At 36.2% G+C, this 22,518-nt stretch overlaps 1 protein-coding gene and 1 pseudogene across 4 annotated transcripts in view; both read right to left on the bottom strand.

Moving 5' to 3' along the window:
• SSH2 (slingshot protein phosphatase 2) overlaps nucleotides 1-22,518 on the bottom strand; it is a 102,327-nt gene that overhangs the window by 18,980 nt on the left and 60,829 nt on the right. For 3 of the 4 annotated variants that reach the window (XR_001518052.2, XM_006925034.3, XM_006925033.3), the window contains exons 6-11: nucleotides 21,998-22,063; nucleotides 18,572-18,766; nucleotides 14,709-14,802; nucleotides 14,452-14,580; nucleotides 6,830-6,876; nucleotides 3,019-3,165 (exon numbers count right to left, since the gene is read on the bottom strand). Coding sequence is in view for 3 of the 4 variants with exons in the window: in XM_006925034.3 (XP_006925096.1) it covers nucleotides 3,019-3,165; nucleotides 6,830-6,876; nucleotides 14,452-14,580; nucleotides 14,709-14,802; nucleotides 18,572-18,766; nucleotides 21,998-22,063 (678 nt within the window). In the remaining variant the exon portion in view is untranslated. The other variant, XM_025041568.1, reaches the window with a different exon arrangement.
• On the bottom strand, nucleotides 14,809-18,215 carry LOC112473120 (annotated as a pseudogene).

The following is a 22,518-nucleotide window of genomic DNA, read 5'->3' on the forward strand; positions in this document are numbered from 1 at the left end:
TAAGAGAAGCACAATTAAAATGCAAAATGGTAGTTGCAATGACAGTTGGTCAGAGTGTCCCAAAAGACTTTTCAGTTTAGAGACTGGACCTCATTTTGTATGTGGTTGGAGGCCAGTCCCTTCATAGCCCCAGGGGCATGTTTCATGGCTGGCCTGCTCTTGAGTTACAGGTGTGGCAGTGATTCACTTAATTTATCCAAGTGTTCTGAACTGCTTCCAGTTCAAGTTCCAGTAAGGGCTCTGGCCCTAGAGGAAAGCACAAACCAAATGAAACTAACCCTCCTCTTTACTCAGATGTAGCCCTGGATATTATTTTTCACACCACCACCCATATTCTGTCTAGGGATTGGCAGGACAACCTGTGGAGCTGGAGAGGACCATGTGTGATGTACCACATGGCCTTCTCAGTGAGGAGGGTGGAATGAATAATTACCTTTTTTTTTTTTTAATGGAGTGGAAGAACAAGAAAACAAAGTTACCATAAAGTGATACTAAAAAACAAAACAAAACCCCTTAGTCTTAGGATGCAGGCTGTATTACCTTGGATAGGAACATTACTCAGTTATGCTAATTCTGCTAATAACAGTGTCTGGCACAGAATAAGCCTTCAAATATTTGCTAAATGTATGAACAAACTTATGGATCTGCTGATTAGATGTCAGCTATGAGTAGGAACATTTTAAAATCTGGAAAAAAGTGCTTACTCTTATCACTAGGATAATATATACAGGTTGGAATTCTTCCCAAGTGGCTATTCCAATAAATTTAAAAAAAAAATGCACATGTCAGCTTAACAGGAAATCTATTCATTCACTCATTCACTCACTGTATTATAATAGACAAGCTTCCTTCCAAAAGCTTATAATCCTTCAGCTGGAGACAAAGACACATGAAAGAGTTAAGTGCCAATGCAAGGAAGCATGGGTTTAAGTGCCAACATGAGTGAGCCAGAAAAGATACAAGAATGCAGAGAATGGTCTGGAATAATTGAAACAGTCTCAAAACGAAGATCAACCTCAAACCTTGCAATTAGATGCAAAATTTTGGTGTCCTAAGGTTGGTGTGGTATGTGTCTCTGTGTGCTTAGATTATCCCAAGTGACTAGGAAATACTTATTTTGTTTATGGCACCATAGGGTTTTCCTTTATACTATAGTTGGGAAGCCAGTGCACAGTGACTCAGATGAAAGTTCAGACCTACTCTCTCTGTTTTCATCAAGCTCTGACAACTTTAACACATTAAATTTCAGGTCTATTCCTGTAGGCATGGAAGGTGCTCAAACGTGGACAACCCTAAGAAAAACACAATTATGAAATCCACTCCCATGAAAACATTTCATCATTTTGAATTGGGTTTGTTTGTTTGTTTTAGTGGATGGTTCCTACTCATGTAACAAAAGATGTGAAGTCAGTTCTCACCTAATCCAACTTTAGCTTTTAGGTTTAACACCCACCCCACAACTGCCTCCCTCCCTCCCAACCACACCCAGTGCTGGACTGTCCAGATGAAGCCTGGCATCACATTAGTAATCCTAAACCCACCCATCTGTACAGTCTGGAATTCAGGGCCCTGATTAGGGTGAAACACATGAGGTGCCCAGGGTGCCATTTAAGGAGGTACTCACTCTCAGATGCTGACCTGAGAGTGAGAGTTGTTTAAATGTAACCTGGGTGCCTCATGAACCTCACCCTAATTCCAGCCCTGTTAAAATCAGTTTTTCTTTTCATTGAGACTGGGGTCTCACCTTGAACTCTAGCCTCTTTAGCTGTGACCCTGACAACCTGCCTAGTCTTTTCCAGTTCATTTTCTGTAAGGGACTAGACCACTCTTATATACTTGATGAACTTTGATATGAGACATGATCTTAGATTCAAGTCCTAGCTCCACCACTTGTTACTTAACCTCTCTGAACCTTAACTCTATAGTCTGTCCACATCTGTACAGAAGGATAACAATATATACCTCACTGAGTTTTGGAAAAGATGAGAGAATAAATGTAAAATACCTGACACATAGTAAGCATGCTACGAGTGGTATTATTATTGAGAATAGTTTAGTAATAGGATCCAAGAATATAAAATGCTTTCAGGTGCTGGCTAGAGACTGAGAGAATGAGCTCAAAACTAGAGTATGGGAATTCAGGATAACTAAAAGGAAGAATTTCCTAACCAGAAAAGTCTTTAAGAGAAGTATGGAATCATTCTTGAAGGAAGACTTTAAAAACAGAAATGCTTCTCATCTGCCAGGGATGATTTGAATGTGGTCCCACCAGAAAGGAGAGCATGACTAACATTCTCATTTATGGTTCTTTCTATTGAAATCATAAATAAGATTGACAAGGAAATCCCAAGAAACTTAAAAAAATCAGTGTTGACATATTAAATACTAATTAATATGAAACACTAAATTAAGAACATTAAATAGCCAATTAAATTTTTAAAAATTTTTAAAAATTTAATTGGCTATTTAAAAGAACCAATTAAAATTTTTAAAAAAGGACCAATTTAAGAAAGATATCAAAGAAAGGCCTGAGAAAAATTTCACTAGAGTATCATAAAAGTAAAATTAAAAAAAAAGGAGAAAAGATTTCCAAAGTTCATTACGTTTACTTCCTTGTCTTCAAAGAGGAGGACTCTGTATTCTACCTATCTGGATGAATTTCTATTATATAACTTTCAAATGTCCCTATTAGCAACTTAATAAGTGTTTCATTCAGAATTTCTTCCTTCCTCATTTCTATTTCTTTTGCTGCAGCTTGTTTATTTACTTTAATTTTGTGCTCAATGGAAATAACCAACATGAGATTATTTTCTTCTAGGGGCTTCATCTACTTAAAGGAAAAGTATTAAGTAACTAAGTCATCTTTTCCCTAGGATTAAGAAATCTCAGTCTTTTTTTCTTTACTTCGTTTCCCCTCGACAAGTACCATTAATAAGTTATATACAGCTTCCAGGCCCCAGCCATATATGGTGCACAAGGAACAGGTGTAAGCATATGTGTTCAGGACCCATTACTCACTTTGCTTTAGAGATGAATTTGTAAGTGTCGTTCCAGTAAGCAAGGAGATCTGTTGCCTCTTCATCATATACCCGAATGTTATGATACTCAAAGAGTCCTGGGAAGAAGTTATCTATCTCTCGAGTGACATTCAAGATATACCGCACCCTGTGAGGAAACCAAGGGAGAATAAGGGCTCTACTACTCAAGCTAAATCTAATTTCTAGCACTGTTTTTCTTATTTAAAACTTGTTTACTCCCTAGGCTGAAATTAAGCACTAAAAAATTGAAGAAAACAAAAAAACTAAGAGGCTATACTTATTTAGTACAGAAATTGTATGACAAAGTCCTGGGCATACCTAGATACCAGGGAGTTACTGGGAGAAAAGCTGTCTACCAAGTTCGACATCTAAATTCCATTTTCAATTTATGTATAATTATACAATGTATACAATCTCATCTCTGGTAGTCTTTTGAAAACATGTCTTGTATTTTACTCCAAAGAACCAACTTGAGGCCTATGATCTGACAATTCCTCTTCAGTCACTAAAATTATCAGTAATATTATTCTTTGGAAGTCATTTGTATTAAATCATGTACCTCAAGAAAAACAAAAAAAAAACAGAAAGGGGGAAAATTTCCATCCTATCTTCCTAAATGCCAGATTGTCAGATTTTGCTCTACTATTCTCTAAACTTTATGAAATGCAAATGAGGCCAGGGCTGGGAGGGTCAGAGGAAAGTTGGATTTAAAACTCTCTTAACTCTCTAAGATGCATTCCTGGCTGCTATGGCAGCAGATGTGTCTGAGAGTTCTCCCATACTGAGAGGCCTGCAGAAAAGAGTTTCTGTATCAAAAATTTCTTCTGCTCTCTCTCTCACTATGCAACCTCAATTGCTAGGGTTTAATTTGCCACAGGATTATCTTTTCTCAATGCTGTGTACTTAGACACACTGGAGTTCACTCCAACAACACAACACAGACTCACTAATTTTTCTCTGCATAAGCTGCTTCCTTCTCAGAAATACATGTGGGGTTCTACAAATCCAATCTCTAAAGTCAGAGAAATGACCACAGCAAGGGAGAGCCATAGCTAACCAATTCTGTGGTTAAGGTTAAGAGACTAAAATTTTCTAGAACATAATTTGAATCTGTTTTAACTTAGCATTAAAGTCCATTACTAGAAAGAATTTTTTTTCTTTTGAATTTAAAAAGCAAGCACATGCAACTGTGGGAAACAGTCTAGCAGTTCCCCAAAAGGTTAAACATTGAGTTACCATAAGACCCAGCAATTCATCTCCTAGATAGAAACCCAGGAGAAATAAAAACATAAGTCCACATAAGACTTTGTACATAAATGGTCATAGCAGTATTCATAATAGCCCCAAAGTGACACCTAAATGTCCATCAACTGGGGAATGGATAAACAAAATGTTGTATATTATGGAATATTATTTGGCAATAAAAAAGGAATGAAGTACTAATACATGCTACAACATTAATAAACCTTGAAAATATAATGTTAAGTAAAAACAAAAAAACATTCTTAAAAGACCACATATTGGATGATTCCATTTAAATGAAATAGTCCAGAAGAGGCAAATCTATAGAGACAGATAGTGTATTAGTTTCCAGGGAGGAAGGGGAGGAAGGGGAATGGGAGTTACTGCTAAAGGGTGCAGGTCTTTTTTGGGTTGAAAATGTTTTAAGTTGCTTGTTGTACAGCTAGGAATATATTAAAAACCACTTAAGTGTACATTTTAAAGGGTGAACTGTATAGTATGTGAATTATATCTTAGTAAAACTGGTTGGGAAAAAGGCAAGCACACTTCTCTTATTTTATTTAAAATAAAGGTGAGCAACCTCCCACCTCCAATCCTGTACTTCAGTAATGGATTATGGCATGACAGGGCTTCCCAATCCTTTTCATTACAGGACTCTCAGCAGCCACTACCAAATGGAATCGTCACTCCTTGAAACTTCTTTGCTATCTCGATATGGAGTAGCATCTTTAACTGGGGGGTTCTAAAGTCAGTAGATTGGCTGAAGATGACCTTAATGTCAAACTTACTCTAGAAAAATCCCTTAAATCATCCACAGGGGGAAGTAAACATTTTTGTGTATAGATAGATCCCTGAATGGTAATTCTTCGCCCACTGACATTTAAGAATCAGTAAATTTAAGAAACAAGATCTAAGTAGATGACTGAATATCCAACCATACTGTTTTTTAAGACAAACAGATATAACTGTGTTTTATAATTTAGCCTTATAAGTAGTACATGAGATAAATAGGTCTCATCTCCAGCTGGGGTTATAAGTCAAAAGTCAGTGTATTCTAAAGTAAAGTGTATGTATACATAATGCAATTCCAATGCATTTGGCAAGTACTGCTATATCAAATCTCAGATTTCATATTAAACACTGTATCTAGGTGCTAGTATCCCACAAGTCATACTGTCAATTTTTCTATCGTTCCTTCACATTTACTGGTACCCTCTTGGTATAAAGCTCTGAACTAGGTAGATGTATGTTTTACACAAAGCTAAGACACCATCTCTGCTTTCAAGAACTCTAGACTTAATCCTTATCAATTTAAACTTTCCAAGTTCTATTTATTTTCATATCTTAAATTAAGTAACCAGATTCCCCCTGGAACTTTTTTTTTTATATAATCGTTTGGCTTACGTCCCGCTCCCAGTTCACTTTAGCAATTATGAGGTACCTTTCTTCTGGGGGAAAAGTAGGGAGAATGTACCTAATCATGTTAAAGATAACCAGAAGGCTGACTTGTAGCTGAGAAAACAGGCAGCCAGCAGCCAGCCAGGCAGCCATCATTATCTCTGAGTCTCAGGAGGTCTTATCTATGTCCACAATGAAAAGTTGGCATGGCTAATTTCCAGACATGATTTTCTCTTGTCTTTTTGGGATGATCTGACCTCCTAAAGCCAAGTTCAATGAAAAACTTACGCATTAGCTAAGGAGTAAAAAGGAAAGAATGGCAGCTTTTTGCCTGTTGAATGTTCACAGTTGTCTCAACTGCTATAATAAAACTCAATAACTATGTTTCTTAGACGCACATTTCTTAATGAAAGGTAGGTAAGTCTTCTTGTTCAATTTCAGAAGCTTGTTAATTTTACATTTATAACCTGCTTAGTCTTCAAACACCTTACTATAAAAGGACAGGGACTGAGTCTCATTTATCTTTGGATCCCTAGCACCGTGCTTGGCCCACAGAAGATGCTCAATAAATGTTAAATGAACAGCTGTGAGCCCAACATATGCAGTCCTGTGTACCCTTACATAAAAACAGGAACCAAAGGCAAAACTATGGAGAGAGTAAAAAGATCAGTGATTGTTGGGGTTAGGGGTGCAGGGATAAATGGATGGAGCATAGGGGATTTTTTAGAGCAATGAAAATAGTATGTGATACCATAATTTGGACATTATTCATTTGTCCAAAATCATAGAATGTACAATACCAAGAGTGAACCATAAGCTATGGACTTTGGGTGATTATGATGTGTCAATGTAGGTTCATCAGTTGTAACAAATGAACCACTCTGGTGGGGATGTTCTTAATGGGGGAGGCTATGTACGTGTTGGGGAATGGGTAGATGGCAAATCTCTGTCCCTTTTCTTCAATTTTGCTGGGAATCCTTAAACTGCTCAGTTTGGTAGGGGGGAAGATGAAACAGTGCGAGAACAGCAGTTTTAATTTTTATTACATTACACCTGATTAGAATTAATGGGCATTAACTCTTAAGCTTAAAGTTACTTATTGACACCTCTTTGACTAGAAAACGTAGTAAAGATAAAACAGTGATACTTACCCTCGGTTCTGTAGATCCTCTAAGTTAGAGGCATTCCATTCTGAGCCCTGTGGAACCAAAAAGACAAAGTTAGGGAGTATTAACATAGGAACCAAATACAATAATTGAACAGCAGTCCTGTGAGGGAAAAAGCAGAGTTTCTAAAAAAAAAGGGTCAATCATCTACTGAGTTTCCTCTCTAAGTGCCAGGTACTTTACATGCTATCACATTTAGTTTTCACAAAGGATAGTTAAAAAAAGTTATCTTCATTTTTACAGATAAGAAAACCAACACTTATAGAATTCAAGTAACTTTTGCTCAAGAGCATATTTCTGGAAATACATATCTTCGACCATCCTCTAAACTAAGTTAAATGTCTGTTATTCTTATTTATGGTGCTCTGATTTTTTTTTAATAACATGTATCACAATTTTTACTTGTATATTTATTTATGTGCTTATTTACTACCTCTCTCCTCCATTATAATATAAGCTTCTCTTGTTCCTATAGGAATCCCTGCACACTTCCTGGTACCAAGCAGGTATTCAATAAACATTTATTGAATAAACAAAGTGACATTTTTATGAATTAAACCTAGATTTCATTCTAAAACCCATAGAATGAAATATGTAGTTCTTTGTAGTTCATTATGTTGCATGTAAGAAGTTGGAGAAGTAGAGTGTGTGAGTGTGTGTGTGTGTGTGTGTGAGTGAAACAGCAGCTTCTGTCAAACAAATGAGGAAAACACAATATGAAAAATTTAAGAGAGATTCTACAGATTATCTGGAAGATACATCAATTTTTAATATTTTGACACATTTACTTTCTCTCCACTCTTTTCTTTCAATATATATCCTTTTCCCCTGACAATTCTGAAAGTAATTTGAGCATCATGATACTTCAATAGTTGATCATGTACCATTTAAGAATAAAAACATTCTCCTATGTAATTCCATTTTTACGACTGAGAAAAACAACATCAATACAATAACAATCTAATACATCATCCATGTTTGAATTTCAAAATCATCCTCAAAATGTACTTTACTTGATTAAGGATCACACTTCACATTTAGCTGCCATGTTTCTCTTTTAACCTAGAACAGTCCACTCTTACCTATTTTTTTTTGACTTTCATGATATTGACATTTTTGTAGACTACGGGTCTGCAATCTTAGGAGACCACCCCACAATCTAGATTTGTCTGAATGCTTATTGATGACTAGAGTCAGGCCAAGCACTCTTGGCGAGAATATTATAAGGGTGATGTTGTGTACTTACTACTGCATCAAATCATGAGGCATATGTCAGTTTGTCTCATTATTTATCATGCTGACTTTGAATTCTTGGTAGGTACCTTTGTGTCTGCCCCATCCTTCTATTGTAAAGGCTCCTTTACAAATAATTAGTAATCTTTGGGTATTAACAATCTTTGAAGCCATGTGAATATCTTGTTTCACAATAATCTTTTACCCTATGGTTTCAGCATAAACTGCTGATCTAGTTTAAATCAATTACTTTACTGGAGGTTTCACAATGGTGATTTTCTAATTTTATCATTCCCATGCACCTTAGCTGGCATTTTTCTGTGCAAGAGAGCTTCATCTAATCAATCTTTCCATCCCTTGAGTGTCACTACAGACTTTTGAATTTTTTTTGTATTTCGTATGTTACAATCCATTACCGTCATATATATATATTTTGGAAACTCAAATTGTCTTGAATTTTGCCAGTGAGACTCTCTTTAAGCAGGTTCCTTTTGATATGACCCCATCAGTCTTTACCAAGTCCTTACTTTCTAGTACAAAAATATCATTCTAGAGTCACTTTGTGAGTGAAATCTGCCATTTCCCCAAGGAGTCCTGGCTTCTTTTAGGGAATATCTAAATGGTATTTTCTAATTAAGATCTGGGAATTAATTAGGTATGCTCATAACTACTGGGTGTCACTGCTTCTAAAACTCTTCAGTGGACAGATCCGGGAAATATTTCCAAAACTATATTAAGTTTATACTGGTACCTCTGATTCAAATTCTATACCACAAGGTTCTTCCTTTCTTTCTTGCTCGCCCCAGCTTCATTTATATCTCCCTGCTCTACAGTGAGAACCTTGGTTCTCATTTGCTCTACTTACCAAATAGTTTCAACATTATTGCACCAATACCGTAACCAATAACAAAGCTGTTAAGTTCAAATTTTCTTTGCAGTTCTTTTTTTCCTTATTATATCCCACTATGTGGTACAATCAGAGTATTATGCTTAAAAGTTATTTGAATTAATTTCTTTCTCTGAGGTTATCAATTTGACACACATTTGGGTTCATTTGTTCCTGTTTGTATTTAATTTTACGGTGTACTTTTTCCATTCTTTGAGTTTTTTGAATATGTAAAATTTTACATGGTTGGAAATCAAAAGCTTATTTGAAAGTAAACTTGAAGTCTTACTCCCACCCCTATATCTCTTCAATTCCCATGAGTAACCACTTTCACTAATTTCTGGTTTATTCTATGTTCTATTTTGAAAGAAATATAAGCAAATATATATTTATTACTATTCTTACACAAAAGTAGGATACTACTATATATTTTTACTCTTCACTTTCTTCACTTAAACATATGCAAATCACTCTATATCACAGTTCAGAGAGATCTGCCTTATTTTTTCTTACATTTGCATAGTACTTCATTAGGTAGTGAGTGATATAGTTTATTCAACTACTCTGCTATGAATGATGTTTCATATTCGTGGAAGCAAGTTATCTAGGTCAATGGTAAATGCATAGTTTTGTTACACATTGCTAAATTCCCCTCCACAGAATTTGAAACAATTCTGCATTCCACCAGCAATATATGAGTGCCACTTCGCCTACAGCCTTACCAACAAAATGTTTAAACTTTTGAATTTTTGCCAATTTGATACTGTAAAATGTTATCTCTGTGTAATTTCAATTAGCATTTCTCTTAAAAGTGAGAATTTTTTCAATGTTTCAGGTCCACTTTATCTTTGAGCTACCTGTTTATGTCTTTTGAAAAAGCAAACATTTAACAATAAGAATTTACCTATTTCAGAATTACGCATTAAATGGAGTTTAGCATTAGAAGACTTGGGTTCCAGTCTCAACTCTCCTTCCTACTTTGGGACGTTGGGCCAAATGCTTAACATGTCTTCAACTTTCCTTATCTATAAAATGGAACACTCCTCCTACTGTAGTCCTATACATTTAATGGGTATCTTCCCTTCAAATTGCGAAGTTTTTCCCAATTTCTTCTGCCACGTGAGATTACAAAGAGAAGTCTGCAACCCGGAAGAGGGCCCCCACTCTATCATGCAGGTACCGTGACTTTCAACCTCCAGAACAATGAAAAATAAATTTCTGCTGTTTAAAGCCAAGAAACAAACACAAAACCCAGTTCTCCCATATTAAAATGGAAAAACTATCTCTTCACTCTGAATCTTCCTCTAGACACTGTCCTCTTCCCCTTTCCTTCATAGTCAAGATTCATAGAAATATAATCTGATATTCACTTTCTCTCATTACTCATTTCCCATGTGTCTCAACCCACAGCACTGTGGCTTCTGCCCTCATCAGTCTTGCTAATGTTACAAATGATCTTTTCTAATTGTCTAATCCAAGAGTCACCTTTGTATCCTTATTCCATTGGCCTTCTATGAGTATCTATCTGATATGTATGGTTCATCACTCTCTCCTTTAGATCACACTCCACAAATATCTAGCCTTATGCCTGGAAAAATAAAGATCAACAGATGTTTGTTGAATGAATGATCACATGAGGTAAGTAAATGAAGTGCTTTGAAATTGTTAGGTATTATGTAATCACTATCACCATATTACAAGTGATCTGTAATTTGACCATTGAACTGGGAGATCTCAAGGATACTGTGCTGAAATTCCAGTAAGTGATGGACAACTGATCCTTTCTACAGACCAGGGCTCAGCTGACTTGCTTTCAAAAAATATGGAAGGTTCTGAAAGCTTGTGCTCAACCTTAGAAAACTGGCTCCCACACCAGAGAAAGAGGAAGAACTACAAAGGACTTCAAGGAGGTAGAAGCCAAGCAATAAAGGGTCGAGTGGCTAAACTGGAGCCAGGGAAATGTGACTATCTAACTTCTTAATTTAGAAACCTAAATCCTCTGAGGAACTCTGTCCAGCTGGATGAAAATAACTCTGACGTGATGGGAAAAGTCCATGGTTTTCATCTACCTGGCCAGAGAAAATTCAGTTTGACAATCTGAAATGACACATATCCAGAAACAAAATAAATTAAAAGCACTGGCTACTGACTCAGGGAAACCCGTATGAAGTGATTTGGGCTGTGGCTAGGGTTGTTTCAAGTTCAACCTGAGAGAAAGAACTGGAGTCAACATGGTGTAATTACTTTCCTGCCCTCAATACAAATGCCATTCATATCAGCCCCCCGGGGTTTTCCACAGATTCAATCTTTTTTTTTTTTTTCCCTTCATGCTTCTCAGGCTTACAATGACATAATTCTATGAGGGTTTTCACTATGTTCTATGTAATTATGCAAAGCATTTTCTAATTTTCCTGAAATGTAAAATGAAATCTTGGGACTATGATACATTTCTAAGTAACTTCATTTCCATCTTTCACTGTGGTACCCCATACTGTACCCTGGCCCAAAGACTCAAGTGACTGATTTCTTTTCTCTGTACTTACTGTAAAAGTAACCACCAATCTGAGGCTTAATTTTTCTATGAAAAATAAACACTATTCTAAAAAGGATTTGTAATGTCAAATCTGGAAAAAGATAACAATTGGCAGTAAAAATTCTGACTAGTTTTTTTCCCATGAACAAAATAATTGGTTGTGTGTACAATATTCCCATATTTCCCCTGTTTAACTAAGAAAGCTGTCTGCCTTTCTGCAAAGGGTCTCTGTTCACATCGAGCTTTTTCTCAGCCAAATCGGACAGCCTCCAGGAGAGCTGTTGATATTGAGATTTGGTTGGGCAAAGGCTTCCAGCTCAGAGAAATAGTACACTCTTAAGGGTGTGGAAGAACTTCTTTTTCTGGAAACACCCTGGCTTCCAACCAACGAATCCTCTCTTTTTGCTGCAGATTTTCTTTAAACTATGCTCTATACTTTTTTTCTACATACCAGCTGGACACCTTTCCAAATAAACATCTCTGTGCAGTCCACTGCAGAGCTGTGCGTTCTTCCAAAGTGAAGGGAGAAATCCTGCTGCTTCCCTTCACACAATCTACTTGCACTCCAGGCATGGCAGCTATGCACAAGATGAAATGACTTTGCAGAAAATTAACACCACCACTAGCAGCTTGGATAAGACCTCTTTTTCCGTGTCAATTGCTGGGAAAGCCAGCAGAGCACAGACTTAATGGAGAAGAGATAGGAGTTTGGACACAGGATATGGTGGTGCAAACAAAGGGAGGAAGCCATCAAGGAAGAAGTACAATAAATTTAGACAACCTGTTTATGTGCTTATTTTGTTGAATAAGAGTTAAATATCAGAATTTTCCAGTTTGAATGTTTTTTCCCAAATTAGAAAAATATTCACAATGGAAAAAACATATTCATTCTCTTGAAAACAGAATTATATCTGAAGGGGAATAGATTTTCCTCCCCCCCCGCCCAAATATGTACATAGATAAACTCTAAAAATTAAAAAGACTCGAAGGCAGTATTATATAATGAAAGATAACAGTGCTTATCTCTCTTGGTGATGATTTAATGTTATCTATTGTCTTCTAAAATTTTCTAAGTTTTCTACAATATACATGAATTATTTTTGTAATAAGAAAAAAAAAAAAAAACCAAGACACAAGAATGTGCCAAAAATCACGAAATAATAGGATGAATCTATTGGTACAAATACTCAAATGCATTTGTAGTTGATTAGGGACTGTAATTTGGGGAGAACTGGATTATTCTGCTTAGAGTACTATTAAAATTGTTCATATGTCCTAAAATACACCATTAAAGGAGGGGAGGTAAGTAGAAGGTAGTTCTTGAGGGGGTGGCATTGGAGACACTGGAAGTATGACTGAAATTAAACAGGCTGACCAGTCAGATATTGATTGTATTTGATATTCATCATGTCTATATCCTTTTTAGATTTTAAAATCCAAGCTCAACAGAAAAGTGACTTCCAAGTTTACAGCTTTGGTCACTTTCTAACATGAGCTATTTGTGGCTATAGGCACTTTCCCTTTAGAAGAACGTCATGATACATGGAGACAGTTTGGGGCAGGGTTCATTTGAATGAGTGACTCAAGTTTTCTATAGATAACACAAAAATTCTTTCCAACAAAATAAAAGAGCATGGAATACCTGAATCCTTGTGGAAATATACATAAAAGCCAACAAAGACAGGTGCTTTACAAATGGAAAGGTCAATGACAGCTTTGCAGTATGATCTACAGCCAGAAATGGCAACACACACTGGGCAAGTTAAAGTAATGGAAAAGAAGTTGTCTTCCCAGCTCACAGTTTTTCATGAGTAATTTCATAGCTATACACCACTATGAATCACTCCACAAGCACACACACTCTAGAGTGTCAACAAGTTAATTCAGGGTAGAAGTCTTCAATGTCACAAAGTCTGACTACTTAGTGAATAAACTCTTAAATATTCAAGGTGAAACAATCCAGTTTAGTCAGTTCCTGTGCATTTATTCCTTTCTCTTCTGTTTCCCAGCTTCTAATCATTTCACGGTTCACAAATGACCTCACCAGAGAAAGGAAGTGAAATTCAAACCAATCAGTTAGTTCTTTGCTAGCATTTTTGGTCAAAGTATTAGAAGTGGAAACAAAAACAAGGTTTTGGCACACCCTCCTTCCCCATTTTAATTATCCTTGTTAACTTTGTTCTCACTACTATGTACAGAAGAAAACTAGAACTCTTTAATGTATAAGAGGAAAATGTGTCTTAAGATTTTAGAATTTCTCCTAATCTATCTGTCAGAAGGGTCTCCTTGGGCTAATTGTAGGTAACTGAATGTTTGAAAATCATGAAGAACAATTTTGTCACTGAATTTTTAGTAATTGCAAAAGTATTTCGGGGACTCAAAATGTGGCTACAAGGTTCCAAATGTTTAAAAGTCCAATAGCCTCTGAGTTGTAATTAGTTCCCACTTGCTTTTCTCAGATATATCAGATCTTGGACACATTTGGCAGATCTGAAAGAGTGACCTTAAAGGATCATCCTATTTGGATATACTGTAGAAAACTATTATGGACTGGTCTGTTTTAGATTTCTGCTATTATGAAGAACAGATGAGATTTTTAATAATCCCTAGGGAAAAAGGCCTGATTTGTAACATATGCCAATTTCCTTGGTGTAAATTTTCCCATCATAGTCAATTTTAATCCACCAATTTGATGTCACTGAATAAGGAATTGGGAAGAGATAAGCAGAAGCATACCATTGTATAACATTTCTACCATACAACAGATGTAAATAATCTTAAGAACACAGGTAATAGTGAAATAATTAGAAAGTGATGAGGTTTGAGTATTTATTACCTTTGTTTTTAATGTAAGTTACATTTTATTCAAACATAATAAAATTTAACAGTTGCTCCCCGCAACAAGTTGATATGAACTAGCGTCGACATACTACTTAAAGTGGCGCCCAAACTTACCAAGAACACGTGCTCAAATATCTGTGTAGGGCTATCCATCTGACCAAGGATCACTATCATTTCATTATCTATAAATTCCTTAAATTCTCGCAAGTTGCATACCATTTGCATTTCCAATTCAGTTCGTATCTGAAACAAAGATGATATATTTCACTAATCTCTGTAAAGTCCCCCTATACTTTCAATCACTCACAATTTTTAGCCCCACACCCATCTCACTCTTAGCCCTTGAACAATGAAGACTTAAGTTCTCGTACCTCTTTTGACGTGATATTCTCCAAATCCTTCTGCATCATAATTTCCCTTAATTTGGTTTTAATTAGTCTTTCTGTTCGCTCACGTTCAGTTGGTCTGAGAAGAGAGAAATGGTGATTTTTCTTAGGTAGGAATTTGACTAAGTTAATGAATGTGCCACCTGATTATGTTTCCAAATTGGCAGGCTTTGCCTCTATTACCCTCAAATTTATATACTGAAGGCATGACTAAAAGAAAATGATATTTTAAAAAGTTTATTTTCAGAATGTATAGAATGTAAACATACAGAAATTATTACTTGAAGAGGCTGTACATGTCTAAAAGCCCTTAAATATATTCACGTATATATATTCACGTTATCCATGAAGGAGTAAACAAACAGGCCATACTGAGTGTAATACTTTAATGGAGGACCATAATCCATATTTTCCCATCAAGTACTCCTGAACACCACCTGCTGAGCTAGAATACCAAGATGCATAGACCAGTGGTGTGACCCACTATGGAACTCGATCTTCTGTACCTTAAAATGCCATGTAATGCTCATTATTTATTGCTATGGTTCTAGAAAGCGGGAAGGAGAGAGAATGATTTCTGCCTTCTTCAATGAAGCAAATTCTCTTCCAAAATGGGTTTCAAGGATTAACAACCTGGAGTGCTTCCATCCAAAATGCTTTCCTTTCCACAAAAGCTTTCATAATAGCTCTGTGAAATTTTTATCCCCATTTTACAGATAAAAGAAATAAATAGCTGAAAGGTTAAATGACCTGCCAATGATCACAAACACTGGCAGGAGAACCAGAACTCTCAGCCCAACCTAACACTCTACCTGCAGGATTATGTTACTTCCCTTAGTCTTTTGATTCTTTTAAAAATAAAATTACCCTTGGAACTTCAATATGAAATCAAACTAGGAAGCTGATTCTCCAATTACTAGACAGGTATTGGTTCAATGTAACTGGATGCTTATCTCTAAAAGCATTATTTCATATTATGCAGAATTTGAGTGAATCTGACAGAGAGTACTTTCTGTCTCTTCTTTCCCTCCTACCTATTCAAAAATGGTATCTGCTCTGTACCTCCTTATTTGGAGATAGAAATGGACTAAGCTTTCAGGCATCCTGCCTGCCCTTGCTGCCTACAGCCTTATCACTGGCTGCAAAAATAGCTTTGGTAATCTCCAAAGATGGATGCTCTGACTCCACAACCTTGGGGCTCTCTACCACTTGGCCTCTTAGTTTCCCATGAACCCTGCAGAATACAGCTTATACTTGTGCCATTTCCCTGTCATTTAGGCAAGGCATCCCCGTCTTGACTAAGATTAAAATTCTTAAACATGCTTTCCACCATTTTTTCTAGACAGAGCTTAATGGTAGAAAGTTATACACATTAGTCTTTTACAAAAAGAAGTACTGGTAAAAACAAACTTTAGCACCTGTATGAAGGTCAAGATTCCCTAGTTTAGCAACCTTTACTCTAATCCTTCACATTTGAGGCTGAGTGGTTTGAGAACAGATACATCTGGGTTTTAATCCCAGCCCTGCTTCTTGCTAGTAGTGTGACCTTGAACAAATTCCTTCCCTTTTCTGAGTCTCTTTCCTTTTATATAAAATGAGGATAGTAATAATATCTGTCTTGAGGTTCTTATGAGGATTAAATGAGATACCATGTATGAAGTGCCTGGCATAGCATTTGACAGAAATTGGAGGCACCATACACATATGTTCCCTTCTTCACCTTCCTAGGGTTTTAAAACATAAACTTTTTCATAGTAGAGCACATAGGTCCATTTTGGCACACATTCTTCCTGTGGTTTCAGCATACTTTTTAAGACTTTTCTAGTCCAGTTAGGGAGGAAGAGAGAATGGAAAAAGCATTACAACACAAACACATTTTCTCCCTAGATTTCAATGAAGAAAAATTTGGAAAATACATAAAAATTCAAGAAAATAAAAATCACTGAAAATCTCTCTACCAGAGACGATCATTATTGAGACTGACTGACAGCTTTCAGTTTTTTTCTATGAACAGATAAACACTGTCTAAAAATTTTCTTAAAATTGGGATTATAGTGTACATACTAAGAACTAACATTTAATGAGCCTCTACCATGTGCCAGGGACTATATTTTATATTATTTCTTTTGCTTGGGGATATAGAGAGATTATGAGCAATTTCTTTGTTGTTGTTGTTGTTGTGTTCTATAATTTCCAATTTTTCTTTAATAAAATCATAAAAAATAAGAAGGGTTTTCTCTCTTTCATGTAAGCCTGTTTCAGAATGTCCATTTTTGATATCCATCAACCAGCTGTAAAGCAGGAAATGAGTAACATTTCCTGAATCTGAAAGCCAAATTAATCTTCAGCTCAGGCTCCTTTCCATTGGTTCTCACAAAGTGTCTTCTCTGGGTGGAACAGGCTGGCGCTTCATTTGAACCTTTCTCTTTGGTTTCCTTCTTTTTTTGATCATTTTCCTTCACACGTTTCAGGAAGCTATCTCGGCTCTTTGAGCGCTTAATATGCTCAACATGTACATTAATTCTCTTGGCAAGAATCCTGCCTTTAACTTGTTTATTTACAACAATGCCAACTGCATGCTGGAAAACATTGTAAACTCTTCCAGTTTTGCCACGGTAACATTTGTGGGGCATTCCTTTTCGAACAGTGCCCATTACCTTGATGCCTACAATACCACCTTTCTTGTAGATTCGCATGTATGTGGCTAAAGGAACAACTCCATGTTTTCTAAAAGGTCTAGAGAACATATGGCGGGTGCCTCTCCTGTTTCCTTTTGTGTTGGTCATTTTGGTGATTTACTAGAAGATAGTGGTTCCGGCTGAAAGGCCAAACTAATCTTTATCTTTTTGTTATTGTGGGATCTTGAAAGGACTAGGATTAGTGAAGAAGAGGTCCTAGTACTAATGACACCCTATGCAAAATAGCTTCCATTGCTTTTCTGATTGTTCTGTTCACACAATTCTTGAAAATTTCACCTGTTCTAGTAAAAATCATTGATTACAATATTATCTAAATTAAGCCTTTAAAAAAATCATAAACTGTTTTGGGATCACTTTAGGAATCTGCAAGAATTTGTAAGGTCAGATAGTAAGCAGCTATTCTTCTTTCCCAGCTGTCGAATGAAGTGCAGAAAGATCAATTCAGAGCAAAGTAAACATCCTGATTAATTTTCAAAGCAGGAACTAAGCACAAAAAAATTTCTAAAATAGCCATATAAGTTTCAACACATAGACCTAAAAGGAGAATAAACATCAGCTCCACCTCAGGCCTTTATCCAACTCAGTACACCACGGAGATTCAGTAAAATCTTACTGAGAAAGACTTAACAAGGCAAAGGTGGGGCTGACTTAAGACATGTGAATTATACAATATGTTTTTAAAAATCTGAACAGAAATCAGTTTAAAATTAGCATAAGAACCTAGGCATTCTTTTAAATTGACAGGAAACATCTCGTTTCTTAAGTATTGGAAACATTCCTCTAAAAGCTTCATTATGTCATTAATTTGCTTACCAAATGTTTCTTTTCCAGATAATGCAAAGGCAGACTTTAGCCCAACTCTTTTAAACTCAAATTTCAAATTAGTGGCATCTGAATTAATGAGATTTTATGGTATTGCAGTTCTTAACTCTGGAGACTCCATTATGCCCACGAGTAAAACTTCTCAGGCCTTTGCAGACAACAGAAAGAATAGGGTGCTTTTTGTGCCAGTCCTGTAGTGTAGACAATGACTAATATTGCTGGGTAAGATTAGCTCCCCAAAAGGAGAGATTAGGGAGGAACATGTTGCTTACAACATCCTAGGATACAATAGAGAGGACTTCCAGGATCCTCAGCAAATTGACTTACATGTCAGTGAAGAGAGCTGGAGAGTCGGGCCGGTGGGACTGCACATCCTGCATAGCATTCCATTCATTGACTGATGATTGATCTGAGTTGATGTGACTCTCATAATAACTTACCCAGGTGAGAAAAAGGCTGCCTGGGTAGTAGTTATGCATTCTGGCCACTTCGCAAGCCTTGTGTAAACTCTGTAGTGCAGACCTGAAAGATATGCTGGGAATAAGCACTGTAGGACTATGCAGGTAGCAAAAGGCCAACAATCCACGTATGCCTTCTAATCTTTAAATCCTATAGAATTTAGTCTTTGGAATCTACTCCCTGAATTCAAGATTTTCTGATTCTGATTATACTATATTATCTACTCACAGCAATCAACTACACATTTCTTGCTGAAAGATAGGATGCATTATTACGGTGGGAATAGAGAGAAGCAGGGGAACCCACCTGTAAAAAATAGGTTGGGTACCTACAGAACTCATGATCCTATATTTGGAACCATGCTGTGAATATGCCATATCACTAGAAAACTAAAGATTTCAGCCATTTACTATATGTAAGATTTGTTTCTCCTGGTGCAGAATCGTACATTACCTATGATTCTTAAACGCTCCACAAAGATCACACAGATGAATGTCCCTAAGCCTTGAGAACATGTCCAAGAAGTACTGATCTAATGTCATTTATCATTCTTGCTGCCTTAGTCTCTCAGTTTCTTTAAACCACTATGCTACTTTAAACACTTGTGCTACTTTCTAAGAACAGTTCTGGTTATACTGAGGCTAATTAAATCTCTGACTCTGAACTCCTGAACCCAAGAACAGTAAACAAAACTGAAAAGTACCTTTTCGGTTATATACTTGGGAAAAGCTAAAGCCAGAAATGCTAGAAATTTAGTTCGACAAGAGTAGGGATCTTTCTGTTTTGTTTACTGATGTATCTCAAGTGTTTAAAAGAATTCCTAACTCATAGCTGGAGCACAGTATTTGTTGAATAAAATGTCTTATTTGCTATTATTTTTTCTCTTGTAACAAAAAGTAATCCCTGTTCACTTTAGAAAATTTAGGGACCTCAGGTAAAAGGCAAAACTATCCTATAAAAGGCATAAATATACTGTAATCCAAACACCCAGAAATAACCACTGTTAAGACTTTAGTATAGATCTTCCTAGTCTTTTTGTCTATGCACAGATCTGTAATAAAGATGACCATATTTTGCATACCATTTTAACCTGTCCTTTTCCTTTGTCACCAACATCTTTCCATGTCAATAAATATTCAACTAGACAATTTTAATGGTTTCATATTTAGTAACATGGATATATCATAATTTGACTGATTCCTATTTTTCAGACATTTAAATTATTTTCTATTTTTTGCTATTATCAGAACACCCATAAAAATTCATATAAATAAAATTTTTGCACACACCCATAATTATTACCTTAGGGTAAATCCTTAGAAATAGAATTTTCAGGTCAAAGGGCATGCAAAATGATAAGGCATACTGGCAAATCATTCTCCAGAAAGGTTGTTCGAGTTCATTCTCCCACCAATAATATATAACATCTGTTCATAAGTCTTTGTCGATCCCACATAATGTAAATTAAAAAACACCATTCCCAATTTGATAAGGGAAAAACATGCCAGTCCATTTTTATCAGGGAAACAGACTTTTCCTTAAAAACAAAGTTGCAGAATCTTTTAGAATGCTTTCAATTATTCAAAGTAGGCTAGACTCTCAGAGAATAAGTCAAATTCTCAGTGAATTTCAGTTTTATTACACAGATTCAAAGGTAAGGGCAAGCTTAGTGCAATGTATAGGATATTCAATGCATGTTTACGTCAACCAGGAAACACGTGCTTCAAAAGCATATGCCACAAGCACCTGGTGCGAGTGCCCTAAAATACACTCAAGGCTTAGCCACCTCAGATTTCAGCTGCATACAGTAGTGAGAGGCTGCAGTTAACTACCTTCCTGTGAAGGAAACACCTGGTCTAAATGCTGCTTTGATCCATACATTATCTTTTTTTTTTTCCTGTGACTTTCAGTTTACTACTCTCCATGTGGTACAACAAAAATAGTTTATTCGGCAATAACCTAACAGAGCTAGGACTAGTCAAGTCTACTTTAGAACATCAAAGCTTGAATTAAGGTTATTACTGAATCTTCACTGTCTTAAGAATTAAGACTGCTTTGTATTCCTCCCCAAAATATAACTGAATACACTGTCACTGATGGGAATTATGCTGTTTGGTTTTACTTGGTACCTGGGAATAGATAAGTCAGTTGCCTTTAACTGAGCCTTAGTCAAAGGCAGTCATAAGTTTTACATGAGAAATTTATCTGTGAAATATGCCCTAAATCTAAAAATCTGGTCTAAATACATCACTTGAAACTCAGTCCTATTACTGCACAAAATGATAAGACTGTTAATTGTCGAGTTGATTCTGTTTCAGGACCCCATGAACCTTAAGCCTATCAATTCTGTTATTCAGGAGTAAATGATATCCCTGGAGTCTTTTTCAGGTTCCTTTATTTCTTTCTTATTTGGCTTGTGTTTTGTCCATTCTGTTTCTCATGGGGACTTCTACTACAAAATAGGCAACCGAATGTGGAACTAAAATTCAAATCTCTGACTAGGGGACAGACTCTGAATCTTAGAGTAACATCATTCCCTAGTTATTAGATAATTTTTCTAGATAATCTAGAACAGGAGAATAAGAGTCTATTCTGTTTAAACATAAGAGATACTCTAAGACCAGTTATGTAACCTCTCTAAAAAATGTTTTCTCATCCATAATAAGGAGCTAATAATACTATTTTGGGGAGTTGGTGTAATGATTAGATGTAATCCATGTAAAGCACTAGGCACAGTGCCTGACACTTATAGTAAGTAACCCAAAAGTGTTAGTACACCAGCTGATGGTTATTAATAACTATGATGTTTTTTCTAGGATTTGCATTATGCAAACAGTCTGGCAGACAGCTGCCAGCAATGTAAATGGAAAATCTATCTATAAGGTAACTCTGTCAGTGCTATCCCTGATTACCTTAAGAGAATGAAAGCTTAAGGCATAGTAGTGGTGGTATGATGTTCTAGACTTGGCTCTAGACTGCTACTAACTTAGTCAATGTGTCCTTTTAAAACTCAGTTCCAACTGGCTATCTTATCCATTAAGTATCTTCCAAAGTCTAAGAATGCCTCTGAATTTTACTTGTTCACCAATGCTCAAGACCTTCCATTGTGATAATTTGAAAACTGAACTTCTAAGTCATCTTTAACTATGATCACCACACAAACAGATCACAAAAAATTCTATATAAACAGATCATTTCATAGAGAATTGTACCATTTCAAATACTACTTCTCACAAAATAATGCTCCAATAACATATTTAAAAAGTTTTATAGAGATATTAAACGTCCTCTTACCACATTGCCTGCACAGATACAGGTTTGAATATGTGGACTCTGTTATCTGTTGATACACTGAACCCACTGAAAAAAAAAAGAGAATGAGACAAAAATCCACAAATGAGAGTGGGTTATTTCAGTTATGAGTTTTCAAGGTTGTTTCTCAGGCTAGCGACCTCTGGCTCAGTAGAAGGAATCATCAGACACGTCATGAAGAACTAGAGTATAGGACTTGAGCAGAATGAATGGACTCCTACATTAGAGTTATTAGGGAATTACATACAGTTTCCCAGCTGTAGCTACGGACAAACTGTTCTGCTATATAATTCTATTTGGAAGTTTCGTGGGTTCTTAGCAAACCTGACTCTGGTTTTATAAACTGGAGCAAACATCTTGGTCTCTTGGGGACACATTCTAAAAACACCAGGAGGTGGGGGTGGAGGGTCACTAGAAGGAATTGGCACAGAAAAGGGGTTATATTGTAGGCTGACAGCTGGCAGAGGCAGCAAGAGGTTATTTGAAACAGAACATATCATCCT

Source organism: Pteropus alecto, unplaced genomic scaffold, assembly GCF_000325575.1.
Source record: "Pteropus alecto unplaced genomic scaffold, ASM32557v1 scaffold98, whole genome shotgun sequence".
In the NCBI taxonomy this organism is placed as follows: Eukaryota; Metazoa; Chordata; class Mammalia; order Chiroptera; family Pteropodidae; genus Pteropus; species Pteropus alecto.